The following is a 13785-nucleotide window of genomic DNA, read 5'->3' as shown; positions in this document are numbered from 1 at the left end:
TCTTTGCCGTGAGAGTTTCATCCTAACTTTGGTTTTATTTTATCAAACTACACTATTTTCGGGAGTTTTTGTTTGTTTGTTATACTATTCTGGTTTTGATTTTTAGCACCTGTCAGAATGCTCGCACTCACGCGCCAAAACAAGCAAAGCCCGAGTCCATTTGATAGCTCCTCGTAATCAGTGTGTTGGTCCTGCCCTTCCCGATCCCTCTCTCGCGAGATTTGGACACCGGAAGTGAATTATGTTTCTGGAGTCTCAATTGCAGGAGGCGGCATCTCAGTTAGGGTTGGCGGGAGTTGAGCGATCAGGCTGGTCCTAGCTGTCCGACCTGGGCCGGCTCTGGTCTGGGGGGTTGCGGGCGGCTCACCACGCCTCGGGCCGGCAGCATGCGGGTGGCTGTGGCCGGCTGCTGCCACGGCGAGCTGGACAAGATCTATGAGACGCTGGCGCTGGCGGAGCGGCGCGGCCCGGGGCCGATAGACCTTCTGCTCTGCTGCGGAGACTTCCAGGCTGTGCGCAACGAGGCCGACCTGCGCTGCATGGCCGTGCCGCCCAAGTACCGCCACATGCAGACTTTCTACAGGTGAGGGACGCGCGCGCCCGCGCCCCCGCGGTGCCAGATGTGACTCGCCAGCGCTGGGGGCAGAGAACCCGGGCTGGGGTCGAATCCTATCTGCCACTGACCCGCTGTCTCTCTTAGTTCCCGTCCTTGTTCACGCCTTGTCTCTAGGAACTGGCGCTTCGTAAATGTCACTTTTTTTCTTTGCATTCATCCGTTTTATTTGTTTCGGAAGGGATCGTAGCCTGAGGGGGAAAATCGGGAGGAAGAAACTGATAGGTTAATCTGTTTTATCCTTGATGGGGCCCTGGGACTAGTTCATTTAATGATCCAGGAGTTTTTATTGGATGCTTGCTGTGTGCTGGACCTCATTCTGGAAACTAAAGTTATAGCAGGGAACTGACAAAAGTTTTTGCCCTTTTTGTTACACGTTGGCTTGAATCCCAAGGTGGCGGCCCTGAATCATTAAGAACAAGGATGGACAATTCGTTTAGAAAGAGTGTTTTAACTTTTTATGATGAGCTCAGATTTTATTCCTTCGGACCTTATTTTGCTTTTCTGCTATGCCGAGTAGTGTAGACATGCCCAATTGCTTTTCTCTAAGCCTCATTTCTGCTATGCCAATTGACAACTTTACCCTTATGTTCTAGGTATTACTCTGGAGAGAAAAAGGCCCCAGTTCTCACAATTTTCATCGGGGGAAACCATGAAGCCTCAAATCATTTGCAGGAGTTACCCTATGGTGGCTGGGTAGCACCAAACATTTATTATTTAGGTATGTGTTCGTGGGTAATTTCTTGGTCTGATGGCATGGAAGAGCCTGTTAGGCTTTGTATATCAGTTGGTCAGCATCTTGAGATGTATGATGTTTTGGGAATGTCTCTTGCTTTAAATAGTTAATCATGAAAATTTAATTAAAATAGTTCATTTAAGTAGGTAATCATGAAAATGTCCATCATCATCTAGCGCTTTAAGCAATACTTAATATATAACTGCAAAGATCTTCTGTATGATTTGCAATCCCTTTATTTTTTTCCCTACTCTTATTAAATTTAAAAAAAAAACAACTTTTTATAATGGAAATTGTTAAACATACACAAAAATAGAGAATAGTATAATCAATCTCTGTACCTACTAACCAGCTTTAACAATGATTATTGTCCTGCCATCCTTATTTCAACCATTCCCCCCTAAACTCTTTTGTGGGAGGAGGTGACTGGAGTATTTTAAAGCAAACCTCAGCCATCAGATTATTTCACGTGTAAATACTTTAGCACGTATTTTTAAGTGGTGAGGATATTTAAAAATAGCACATGATTATACATACCTATTATCTGTTATTATCTGTTGCCTAGTTTATGTTCATATTTCCCTGATTACCACAAAGATGTCTTACAGTTGACTTGTTCAAATAGGATCCAAACAAGGTCCACACAGTTCATTTGATTGTCATGATTCTGAAGTCTCTGAGACTATAACTGTCCCTTTTCACACTCTTTCCCCCCCAACCCCCACGCTGAAGAAAATGGGAAATTTATCTGATAGAATTTCCTGCATTCTGGGTTTAGCTGATTGGATTTCCTCGTATTGTTTAACATGTTCCTCTTATCCTCTGCATTGCCTATAATCTGCATTTAGATTTGTAGACCTGATTAGGTTAAGGTTCAGTTTTAGTCCTTTTAAACTATACAGTCCTCTCATCTCTTTATTTAAATGTCTACAGGTGTTGCTAATGATGACATAAGAAATTTAATTTCTCTGCATCATTACTGATTGGTCATTTTTTTTTTTTTTTTTGAAATAGAAAAGGATAGCTTCATTGCTTTGCTAGGCAAAGGGACACACACCAGGCTTCTGCCTCAAAAAACTTTGTCCCCCGATGGATCATCTTTTGACAACTGTAGTATTGTGAAAAGGTGAAATTGTCTGAAGATGATCAGAAATGAAATATAGAAACTGCAGGTTTCTGAAAGGTGTAAGGTGTACCCTTCAGATTTATAACATAAAAATCCATCATAGGACATTTTCCCCTATTTCCCCTTCCCCATCCCCATATTCCTTTAGGTACCAAATTATGTATGTTCGTTTCCCTCTTCACATGCCTGTCTCATTTGTTCCTTCTTTTCTTCTCAGCCTCTTGCCTGGTCTGCTTCTAGTCCTCGCCTCCTTAGTGTACCTTATATATTGTTGGCATATTTCTATGTAAAAAAGTAACCTTATTGTGATACTTAATTTTCAAATAATTTTAAGACTACATAGTATTCTAGGCCTCCAAAATGTTTGTTCAGTTAGTAAAGATTGCTTTTGCCTATAGTAATTTTATTTAACTGTGTAATTTTTTAGGCTTGGCAGGTGTAGTGAAATACCGAGGTGTAAGGATTGGTGGAATCTCTGGTATCTTTAAATCTCATGACTATCGAAAAGGTATTGTTATTCTTTTTTTTTTTAATTTTATTAGTCTTTTTTTTTTAATTGGCGTGCAGTTGATTTACCATGTTGTGTTAATTTCAGGTATATAGCAAAGTGAGTATTGTTATTCTGAGAATTGTTTTTAAACTTTAGAACTTGCATGCCCTAGAGTAACTTAAGCATAATATATAGTTTGACTTTTTTATTGGATTTCTTCTATGAATTGATTAATTTACTCTTAAATTTGTAATATAAAATATTTTATAAGTATGAAAACATAGAGAACACTATTATCTATACACCCATCTATTTTATTTGGTATTTTGCCACTTTTACTTTTGATTTTTAAGAAATAAAGGAGTAGAGATACAATCGAAGTTCATTATCTATCCTCAATCCCACCTCTCTCCTTGAATTCCTCCCTTACCTCACCACGCAGTCACTGTTCTGAATTTGGTGTTTATCATTCACTTGATTATTTTATATCATTACAAATCAGTAACAGATTTAAACAGTGTATTATATATAGCATGTTTTAAACTTCATGTAAGTGTGTCATTTTACATGTATCTTTCTGTAACTTGCTTCTTTGTTTAATGTTTTTGAAATTCATGTTGATACATGTAACTCTATTCATTTAAATTTGCGAATAGTATTCCATTGTATTTATACCACACGGTGTCTGAATGAATTATATATATATATATATATTTTTTTTTTTTTATTACTTTTTTTTGGCACACGGGCTTAGTTGCTCTGCGGCATGTGGGATCTTCCTGGAGCTGGGATCGAACCCGTGACCTCTGCATTGGCAGGCGGATTCTTAACCACTGCGCCACCTAGGAAGCCCCTGAATTATATATTTATTTTAAAGTTAAAGGAGTAGCTTGAATCCACATTGATTTTAAAATTTCATGAATTAAGTTGGCAGTTAAAACATATCCTCAATATAACTGTTAAATCACAAGTCTGTTCCTTGCCGTCCTGCTCCCCATGATTCTGAACTATTGGGACGGGTCTACAAAAATAGGCCATCTCCTACTTGGCAGGTGTGGGTGCAAATTGGAACCACTCTTTGGAGGATAATTAGTAATATCTGTGGAAATTATAAAAGTATTCTGACCCAGGAGTTCTACTTCCAGGAATTTATCTACAGGTATATTCCACAAGTGCAAAATGATATAAGCTAATTTATTTCAGCCTTGTTTGAAATAGCAATAGAGAGGAACTAGTTAAATGTATCATGATATAACTATACAATGTAATGTTATGAAGTCATTTAAAAAAGGAAGGAAGAAAAAAGAAGCTGCTCTATGTGTGACTAATATGAAACGAACTCCAAAATAAGTGAAAAATACAAGGCACAGAACATATATAAATTATACTGCCATTTGTATAAAAAAAGGGAGGATAAAGAAATATGTGTATTATATGCATAGTTGACGTCCTTAGAATAAAAATACTGAAACCTGATTAACACTGGTTCCATGTAGGTAGGGTTACTGATGGCTGGGGGACGGAATAGGAGAATGTTTTCCACTTGTTTTAGTAGCTTGATTGAAATAAAATTTATATACCATTTTAAGTACACAATTCAGTGATTTTAGATAGTTACACAGCCTTTACCACCATCCAGATTTAGAACATTTCTATCATCCCTAAAAGTTTTGTGCCAGACTTAATCCCTGCTCCTACATCAGCCCTAGCTACCCACTGGTCTACTCTCCTGGAGGAACACTTTTTTACCCTATGCCTTTCTTTCTTTTTTAAAATTTATTTTATTGAAGTATAGTTGATTTACAATATTGTGTTAATTTCTGCTGTACATGAAAGTGATTCAGTTATACATATATATATACATCCTTTTCCATATTCTTTTCAATTATGGTTTATCACAAGATATTGAATATAATTCCCTGTGCTATACAGTAGGACTTGTTGTTTATCCATTCTATATGTAATAGTTTGCATCTGCTAATCCCAAACTCTCAATTCATCCTTCCCTCACCCCCCTCCCCTTTACCCCATACCTTTCTGATGGTATCTTTTAAATCTTAAATTATGTGAATAAATAATGTATTCCAAAATTAAATATAATTTAATTTTAAAAATCATAAGCCCCCCAGTTATTTTAGTTGGTGATCATGTATTAGAAAATACCAGCATTTTGAGAGCAATGTTTTTTAATTAATAAATTAATTAATTGGCTCCATTGGGTCTTAGTTGCTGCCTGTGGGCTTTCTCTAGTTGCGGAGAGTGGGGGCTACTCTTGGGGCGTGTGGGATTCTCATTGTGATGGCTTCTCTCGTTGCACTGACTCTAGGTGAGTGGGCTTCAGTAGTTGTGCCATGTGGGCTCACTAGTTGTGGCTCGAGAGCTCTAGAGCGCAGGCTCAGTAGTTGTGGCGCATGGGCTTAGTTGCTGCACGGCATGTGGGATCTTCCAGGACCAGGGATCGAACCTGTGTCCCCTGCCTTGGCAGGCAGATTCTTAACCACTGCGCCACCAGGGAAGTCCTGAGAGCAGTGTTTTTTAAATAAAATTTTTAAGAACTGAAAGCATTGATGATAAACATCAGTTTTGGAGAAGTATATGTATGTATTTATACTTGCAGCATTTTAAGGGAGCTGAATATAGCTTATTTCTCTTCTTCAATTTAAGGTCATTTTGAGTGCCCCCCCTATAATGCGGCTACAATAAGGAGTATATATCATGTGAGAAATATTGAAGTCTACAAATTAAAACAGGTATGTAAAACATACATTACAGCAGACTTGAAAAAATGTTACAGTAATTCTGTACCAGAGTGTATTTTGACCATTTTAGTCTGCTACTTCCAAAAAGAGCTCAATTCAGTATTTCTATAATTTGGATCTTGAGTTGTTTTTAGGAGGTTCGCAGATGAACATTTTAAAAATTTTAGTGCCTATCCCTTTATTTTAGTGATTAACAAAGTAAGATATTTGATCCATGACTTCAGGTACTATTCCTTAGGATATAGCTGAAGAATATATATTGGAATAAAGCGATACTTTAAAGAAAGGACTAAGTATTTCCTTTTAAATAATGATATTAAATAGAAAATAATAGTGAAGATGATAGAGGATATGGGAAAATTGTGAAGGTGATATTGAAACACTGGCTTAACTGGAGAGTAAGTGAAACTAGATTTTTGTTTGTGAACCCATTAAATGCCTGACACTGGGCTAAGCAGCTTTCATCCGTGATAGTTCATATACTTGTTACTCAGATTCTGTGAGGTGAGTACTCTTCCACCTTGGGCACACTAAGGGTGAGAGGCAAAGGCTCAGGTACGGAAAGTAACCTGCCTGGGACTTCCCACACAGTTAAGTGGTAGAGCATGCCAGACTGAACTCAGGCCCTTCCCACCATACGTACAGCCTCGACAGGAGTGTAAAGATGCTTGCGGGCATGCCCCATTCATAACAGTTCCTTACCTGGCATGCTTTTCCCCTTTCACTCATCTAAATCCTACCAGTCCTTGGAGACCCAGCTTAGATACCACTTCCCAACAAGTGTTCTAGTTTAAAGTCCTCACCTTCTCTGAATTTTCATGGCACTTATTGCCCATACCAGCTTTTCAGTGGTTCGTCATCTCTATCTTACATTTTGTATTTTCTTGAACAGTGACTTAAATTGTTCTAATTTAGTTTTCCAAGTATTTGTTTTGGTTTACTTGAAAGTACGGAGTATATTTTTTGTTCTCCCCATGAAGACACCAGCTACCTTAAATAGCCCTAATATAATTTTTGTAGTAAGCAGAGAGGTTTTTTGGTGTTTACTCTGTGAGTCCATTAGGAAAAAAAAAAGAAGGAACATATCGGTTTACTGTATCATTTACAAGTCTCATGAAATCTGGACATGGATCTTAAAACAATAGTTTCTTTACTAAAAGGGAAGAGAACAATGTGCGTTGTCGATTTTAGAAACCCAGTGCTAAAGACCTTAGCTGATTGGCAGTCTAATCAGAGTGTGTCTTTGTCGACCTGCCTTGCCGCGGAAAATAAGGAAGATTTGTGAGGCAGAGGGAAAACTGTTTCTCTTTGCCTCGATGAGTGAGTAGCTCAGTATTTCTGTGACTTCCTTAAATAAACTGTCCTTAGAATGAATTACACAGAAATCTAGAGATCTCCTTGAGTAAATGGTGGTGTGGTGGTGGAGAGAAGGGAGGGGATTGCTTTTGGTTAATCTGTTTTTAACAGCATTCTTTCTTTTCTTTTTCTATTAAAGCTGAAGCAGCCTATGGACATATTCTTATCTCATGATTGGCCAAGAAGTATATATCATTATGGAAATAAGAAGCAACTTCTTAAAACTAAATCTTTTTTCCGACAAGAAGTGGAAAATAACACATTAGGAAGTCCTGCTGCCTCAGAGCTTTTAGAGCACTTAAAACCTTCTTACTGGTTTTCCGCACACCTTCATGTGAAGTTTGCAGCCTTGATGCAGCATCAGGTAGGGAGCAAAATGCTTATTCTTTGACTTAACAAACACTTATTGAACATGTGCAGGCTGGGCACTACGGGCATAGTTGGAAAGTTAGAGAAAGAAATGAATGGTAACTTTCCTTTTGTGAGTAACTCAATATCCAGTGGGGAGATGGGACAAGCAGGCAATTATAAAATAGTGTGATAAGTTTGTGACAGAAAGTGCTAGGATACTGCAGGAACACCTAAGCCAGGCCATGGTGAGATAGGGATGTAGACAGAGATGAAGGGATAGAGAAGGTTTTCTTTTTTTTTTCTTTTCCTTTCTTTCTTCCTTTCTTTTCTTTCTTTTCTTCCTTTTCTTTCCTTTCCTTTCTTTCTTTCTTTCTTTCTTTCTTTCTTTCTTTCTTTCTTTCTTTCTTTCTTCCTTCCTTCCTTCCTTCCTTCCTTCCTTCCTTCCTTCCTTCCTTCCTTCCTTTCTTTCTTTCTTTCTTTCTTTCTTTCTTTTTCTCTTTTCTTCCTTCCTTCCTTCCTTCCTTCCTTCCTTCCTTCCTTCCTTCCTTCCTTCCTTCCTCCTTCCCTCCTTCCCTCCTTCCCTCCTTCCCTCCTTCCTTTCATTGATTTCTTCCCAGAGGCTTCTGTAGAATTTCTGAGAATCCAGTGTGCTCATGGGCATTACCTTTCTCTGAGACCGGGGATGGGGTGTGCAGCTCTTCCTGAACTTACTTGACCAAACGCTTTTCTGTGGTAGAGGTACACTTTAGGGATGCTCTTCACACATGGTTTGGAAGGTTCTGCCTGAAACATTCAGTGGGCCCTCTCTGTTGTGAGCTTATTCTCACTCCTTTGGGCTGTTGCCAACGCGATTGTCCTATTATAACGTCCAAGTCTTCTGTTTCTGTCAGTCACCTTTCCCACATCTCTCCTCTGCCTCTTGGGGCTCACGACGTTCTTGGATTGTTACTGAAGCACCTGATTTGCTACTTTTCCCCCACTCTGTCTTCTGTTGTTGACCTCAGGGACTTATGTCTCTGAATTAATATGTTCGATCCCTTTTTCTCAGCTTCTCAACCGCCTGTGACTTCACCAGTATTCTATCTGAGCCCTTTTCCCAACACCAAAGGTCATCTTTCCTCAGAACTGCCCTGCCGCCAGGATCTGCCTGTGATCTCCGTGCCTCCCACCTCTCAGTCCGTCCCCAGCACTGAATTGAAAGCCCGTCTGCAGCAGGGCGTCCCATCGCTTGCTTCCTTGTCTTTTTTCCTCCATGTGCCTTGCGGTTTTCAGTCTGTCACTTTTTACCTCTTCCTGTGTGACCTTCATGTTTGTGATCCCCCCCATGTTTATTTCTGCTGGTTCACATATTTTAAAAAGAGCTTTATTGGAGTATAATTTCCATATAAAAAAATTCACCTGTTTTAAGTGTAGAAACCAGTGATTTTTAGTAAATTTCCAGAGTTGTGCAAAATCATATAATCCAGTTCTAGAATATTGCCATCACCCCAGAAGATCCTTTGTGCCTCTTTGCTGTCAGTCTTTGTTCCCACCATCAGCCCCAGGCAACCACTAATTTGCCTTGTCTCTACAGATTTGCCTTTTATGAACATTTTATACAAGTGGCATCATAAAATATATAGTCTTTGGTAACTGGTTTCTTTCCTCTGCTTGTTTTTGAGGCTCATTCTTGTCATAGCATGTGTCAGTATTCTTTCATTTTTATTGGTGAATAGTATTTCATCCTGTGGATATATATATCTACTTTGGTGCTATATCTTAGAATCTTTGCCTAACCCAGGGTTACAAAGATTTTCTCCTGTGAATTCTTCTACAAGTTGTATAGTTTTAGCTCTGCCAGTTTACTTTTAAGCTCTTCTGTTGTCTGATCTTTAACCTTTGTGTTATGTGCTTTGATTTCTGTGTGTTATTTGCTTTGATTTAACATTATCATCACCACCATTACTTTTTTTTTAATTTATTTTTATTTTTTTATTGGCTGTGTTGGGTCTTTGTTGCTGCACGTGGACTTTCTCTAGTTGAGGCGACTAGGGGCTACTCTTCATTGTGGTGCATGGGCTTCTCATTGCAGTGGTTTCTCTTGCGGAGCACAGGCTCTAGGCCCGCAGGCTTCAGTAGTTGTGGCATGTGGGCTCAGTAGTTGTGGCTCGAGGGCTTAGTAGCTCCGCAGCATGTGGGATCTTCTCAGACCAGGGCTTGAACCAGTGTCCCCTGCATTGGCAGGTGGATTCTTAACCACTGCGCCACCAGGGAAGCCCACCACCATTACTTTCTGCTTTGACTGTTGTAAGGAAATTGAAGCCCAGAGAGTGTAAGTGCCTTGCTTGTCACTGCACAAGGCGGTATATAGCTAACTTATTTTGGAAAAGTAACAGTTGTTCCTTTGACACACAACTTAGGGGTATGGGTGATAAAGATTATTTCCATCCTTTTCAATGTCTGAATTGCCTGTGATGCTTTAACATTCTTTCTTAAATCATGGTTCATATCGTCTAGGCCAAGGATAAAGGACAGTCAGCCAAAGCAACCAAATTTCTAGCCTTGGATAAATGCTTACCACACAGAGACTTTCTTCAGGTAAAAAGAAAATGAAGTAACTTGGCAATATAGTTTCACTCTTGCAATGATTAAAGAAAAATTAAACTTTCAAAATTTATTGATGCTCTTTGTAATTTAGCTATTCTGGGATTTCTGTGGGAATGTCTAATCACATTAATGTTTTCATGCTACTAAATTAAATTCCTTTAAAACTTTATTGTTATATGGACATTCTTAGAATCTTGAACATAGATATGTATTTCTTAAAATTACCAATTTCTTCCTGTAGGTAATAGACATAGAACATGACCCCAGTGCTCCTGATTACTTGGAGTATGATACTGAATGGCTCGCTATTCTCAGGGCTACTAATGATCTTATTAATGTGAGTGAGCGCCTGTGGAATATGCCTGAAAATAATGGCCTGCATACAAGGTAAGTTTGACCTCATTTAGGATTTGCCCTCTCCATTGTATGCACAGTTTTTGTCCCTTCCACCTTATTATTTTTTTACATCAAGGGAGTTATTGTTAAATGAATATCAGAACAATTCAGAGTTTACTGACTGGTATGAAATTTGCAAGTTTTCCGTCTAAGAGATCCAAGAAAATGGACTGCTGAGCACCAACCCAAATAAGTGTATAAGTGCATCAAACTCTAAGTGTATCAAACCAGAAGATGGTAGAGATTTGGTTCACACATTAAAATAATTTATACTTGTTTTGGGGTGTGAGTTAAGGACAGCTTTTTCTAAGAATTGTTTTAATCTCAAAACGGTCCTTTGATAACTTAACTGTAATTTTATTAAATGGAATTTTGAAATGTGGTTTGTTTTTTAATCCTTGTACCTGTAGTCCATAGTTAGATCTCATCATTTATTATCCGAGGCTGATAAAATATAAAAAGCTCTTGTTTTGGGCTTTTCTAGGTGGGATTACAGTGCAACAAAAGAAGCTATGAACGAAGTATTAGAAAAATTGAACCATGACCTCAAAGTGCCATGTAACTTTAGTGTAACGGCTGCCTGTTATGACCCTAGCAAGCCACAGACACAAATGCAGTTGGTTCACAGGATCAGTCCTCAGACTACTGAATTTTGTGCCCAACTTGGCATCACTGACATTAACGTCAGGCTTCAGAAGGCTAAGGAAGAACAGCACTTATGTGGTGACTATGGGCAGGATGACGTTGAGAGTAATGACTCTGGAGAAGACCCTAGTGAATATAACACAGACACATCTGCCCTGTCCTCTATTAATCCAGACGAGATAATGTTGGACGAAGAAGAGGAATGTGATGATAGTATTGTAAGTGCACACGATAGTATTGTAAGTGCACACAGTGACGTGAACACACCATCTGTAGAGCCGTCTTCCGATCAAGCTTCTGACTTTTCTGCAAGCTTCTCTGACATCAGGATCTTGCCAAGTTCCATGACTGTATCTTCTGACGATACATCGGGTTCCCCATTTGGCAAGCAGGGGAATCCTGGTGATCCTGTGGAGTTGGGGGATGGAAGGGACTTAACCAAGGTGCCGTTGAAGAGGCTGAGTGATGAACATGAACCTGAACAAAGGAAGAAAATCAAGAGGAGGAATCAAGCCATCTATGCTGCAGTGGATGATGATGATACAGCCTAAGACAATTTACTTGTCTTAGTATTATATGTAGATATGTGATTTTTTTAGACTATATTTTTAGAGTTGGATCTTTGATTCAAGACTTAACTTTGTAATAATGAAGTCATTGGTACATAAGAAAATTTTAGTTAGGTATCGACTTTAGACTTTGTATGTTTCAGATAAAGAGAATTAAAATTTCATATATTTACTTGATTGAGTACCCCTTTTTCTGAGAACATATATTATTCATTTTCATTTTTTTCTGCACTTATTTTTCTTTTTAATATAAATTTTTTTATATATTTTTTGGCTGCATTGGGTTTTTGTTGCTGCGCACGGGCTTTCTCTAGTTGTGGCAAGCAGGAGCTACTCATCATTGTGGTGCACAGGCTCCTCATTGCAGTGGCCTCTCTTGTTGCAGACCACAGGCTCTAGGTGCATGGGTTTCAGTAGTTGAGGCACACGGGCTCAACAGTTGTGGCGCACAGGCTTAGTAGTTCCGAGGCATGTGGGATCTTCCCCGAGTAGGGATCTAACTTGGGTCCCCTGCATTGGCAGACAGATTCTTAACCACTACGCCACCTAGGAAGTCCCAGCAAGCACTTATTGAACACCTACTTTGTACCAGGCACTCTTCTATAGGATGGCACTACAAAGATGAGTAAGACAGGAATTTTTGCCTTCATAGAGTCACTATCACTATAAATGTTTTGCATATAAAATATGGAATATTTATATTTTGTTTTTATGTTTTTTTTTTTTGTTTTTTTTTTTTTGTTTTTTTTTGGCACACGGGCTTAGTTGCTCCGTGGCATGTGGGATCTTCCTGGAGCAGGGATCGAACCCGTGTCCCCTGCATTGGCAGGCGGATTCTCAACCACTGCGCCACCTAGGAAGCCCTATATTTTGTTTTATAGAGTTGTCATTGTATATATACTTATATTTGCTCTCTTTTCATTTATTATAAATATTTTCTCTGGTCAGCTCTTAATGTCTGTCAAATATAATTGAAACTGAAGAGAGATAAGATTTCAGGAAATAAGTACTAAACATTGGCAAGCAAAATCTTATACTTAGTTGCTGAGATTAATATAACCCTGTTGACTTTTATATATTATATTTTAGTTTTAGCTTTAATTTTAATGTAACTAGAGTAACTATACAGGTCATTTGGGGCACAGTTCAGCTTAGTATTAATTACTAGCAGGGAATAAAATAGATAACCAACAGGTACCTAGTGTATAGCACAGGGACCTATATTCAATATTTTGTAATAATCTATAGAGGAAAAGAACCTGAAGAAGAATATATATATACATATATATATGAAACTGTATCACTGTGCTGTACACCTGAAACTAATAATTTGGAATCAACTCTACTTCAATAAAAAATAATAAATAAAATTAAAAAATTTATGATCTAACACCACATTTGAAAAAACAAAAACAAAAAAATTACTAGCAGGGATTGAGTTGCATCAATGTCGCCCCTCATGCTGCACAGTGGATTGCTAGTATTAAAGTATGTTTAAAGATCCGTGTGGAGAAACTACACCTCTGTCCTGTCTCTGGTTGGAATGTCTGGGCCACCTGAGGAGATTGTCACTGTGCACTTGGATCAGCAGTCATGGAATCCAAAGATTGTTCCCGGATCTCATCCTCCCCCAGCAGCTGAAATTCAGGAGCAAGCCTAGGAGAATGAGGTAGCAGTTGGCTTCCATCTTGTCAGCATCTGACTTGAAAAAGGTCTAGGACTTTGGGGATTTTATCTTTATTGCCTTCCATTTTTTTTGTTTACTTTCCTTTTTGAGTTGAGTAATTCACTGATTTTAATTCTCACGTGAAGTATTTAAAAACCATGGATTTCCCCCATCACTGATTTAATTGAATTCCATAAATTCTGACATTTAGTGTTTCTTTCCCAGAAATTTTTAATAAAGATAAAAGCAGAAAGTAATTAGATATAAAATAGAGTTGATAAATGCTGGTTCTCAAACAAAAACAAAAACAAAAAAACCCAATCCTTTAGCTTACCCGATCAAGAAAGAGAGTAAGCACAAACACCAAAAAATAAAGGGAGAAAGAGCCACTGAAACAGGATATTCAAGCAAACTAACATAGTTTTGCAAACTCTGCGTAACTTGGTACAAGTGAATTTGATAAATGAGTGATTAATTTCCTAGGAAAATAGA

At 38.5% G+C, this 13785-nt stretch overlaps 1 protein-coding gene across 1 annotated transcript; it reads left to right on the top strand.

The window, feature by feature from the left end:
* Nucleotides 1-132: 132 nt before the first annotated feature.
* On the top strand, nt 133-11804 carry DBR1 (debranching RNA lariats 1). The gene is made up of 8 exons (XM_057740177.1): nt 133-583; nt 1210-1334; nt 2903-2983; nt 5630-5715; nt 7220-7444; nt 9928-10008; nt 10259-10404; nt 10898-11804. Exons 1-8 carry the CDS (start codon nt 387-389, stop codon nt 11607-11609), a joined length of 1653 nt encoding a protein of 550 aa, XP_057596160.1. The 5' UTR covers nt 133-386; the 3' UTR covers nt 11610-11804.
* The last annotated feature ends 1981 nt before the right edge of the window (nt 11805-13785 follow it).

The sequence above is a fragment of the Hippopotamus amphibius genome, chromosome 6 (assembly GCF_030028045.1).
Source record: "Hippopotamus amphibius kiboko isolate mHipAmp2 chromosome 6, mHipAmp2.hap2, whole genome shotgun sequence".
NCBI lineage: Eukaryota > Metazoa > Chordata > Mammalia > Artiodactyla > Hippopotamidae > Hippopotamus > Hippopotamus amphibius.
Note: the sequence above shows the minus strand (reverse complement) of the source record. Positions and strands in the feature narration are given on the sequence as shown.

Coding starts and splice junctions, on each gene's coding strand:
- DBR1 (XM_057740177.1), top strand. CDS start 387: ATGCGGGTGGCTGTGGCCGGCTGCTGCCACGGCGAGCTGGACAAGATC. Junction 1,335..2,902: donor ACCAAACATTTATTATTTAG/GTATGTGTTCGT, acceptor GTAATTTTTTAG/GCTTGGCAGGTGTAGTGAAA. Junction 2,984..5,629: donor ATCTCATGACTATCGAAAAG/GTATTGTTATTC, acceptor CTTCAATTTAAG/GTCATTTTGAGTGCCCCCCC.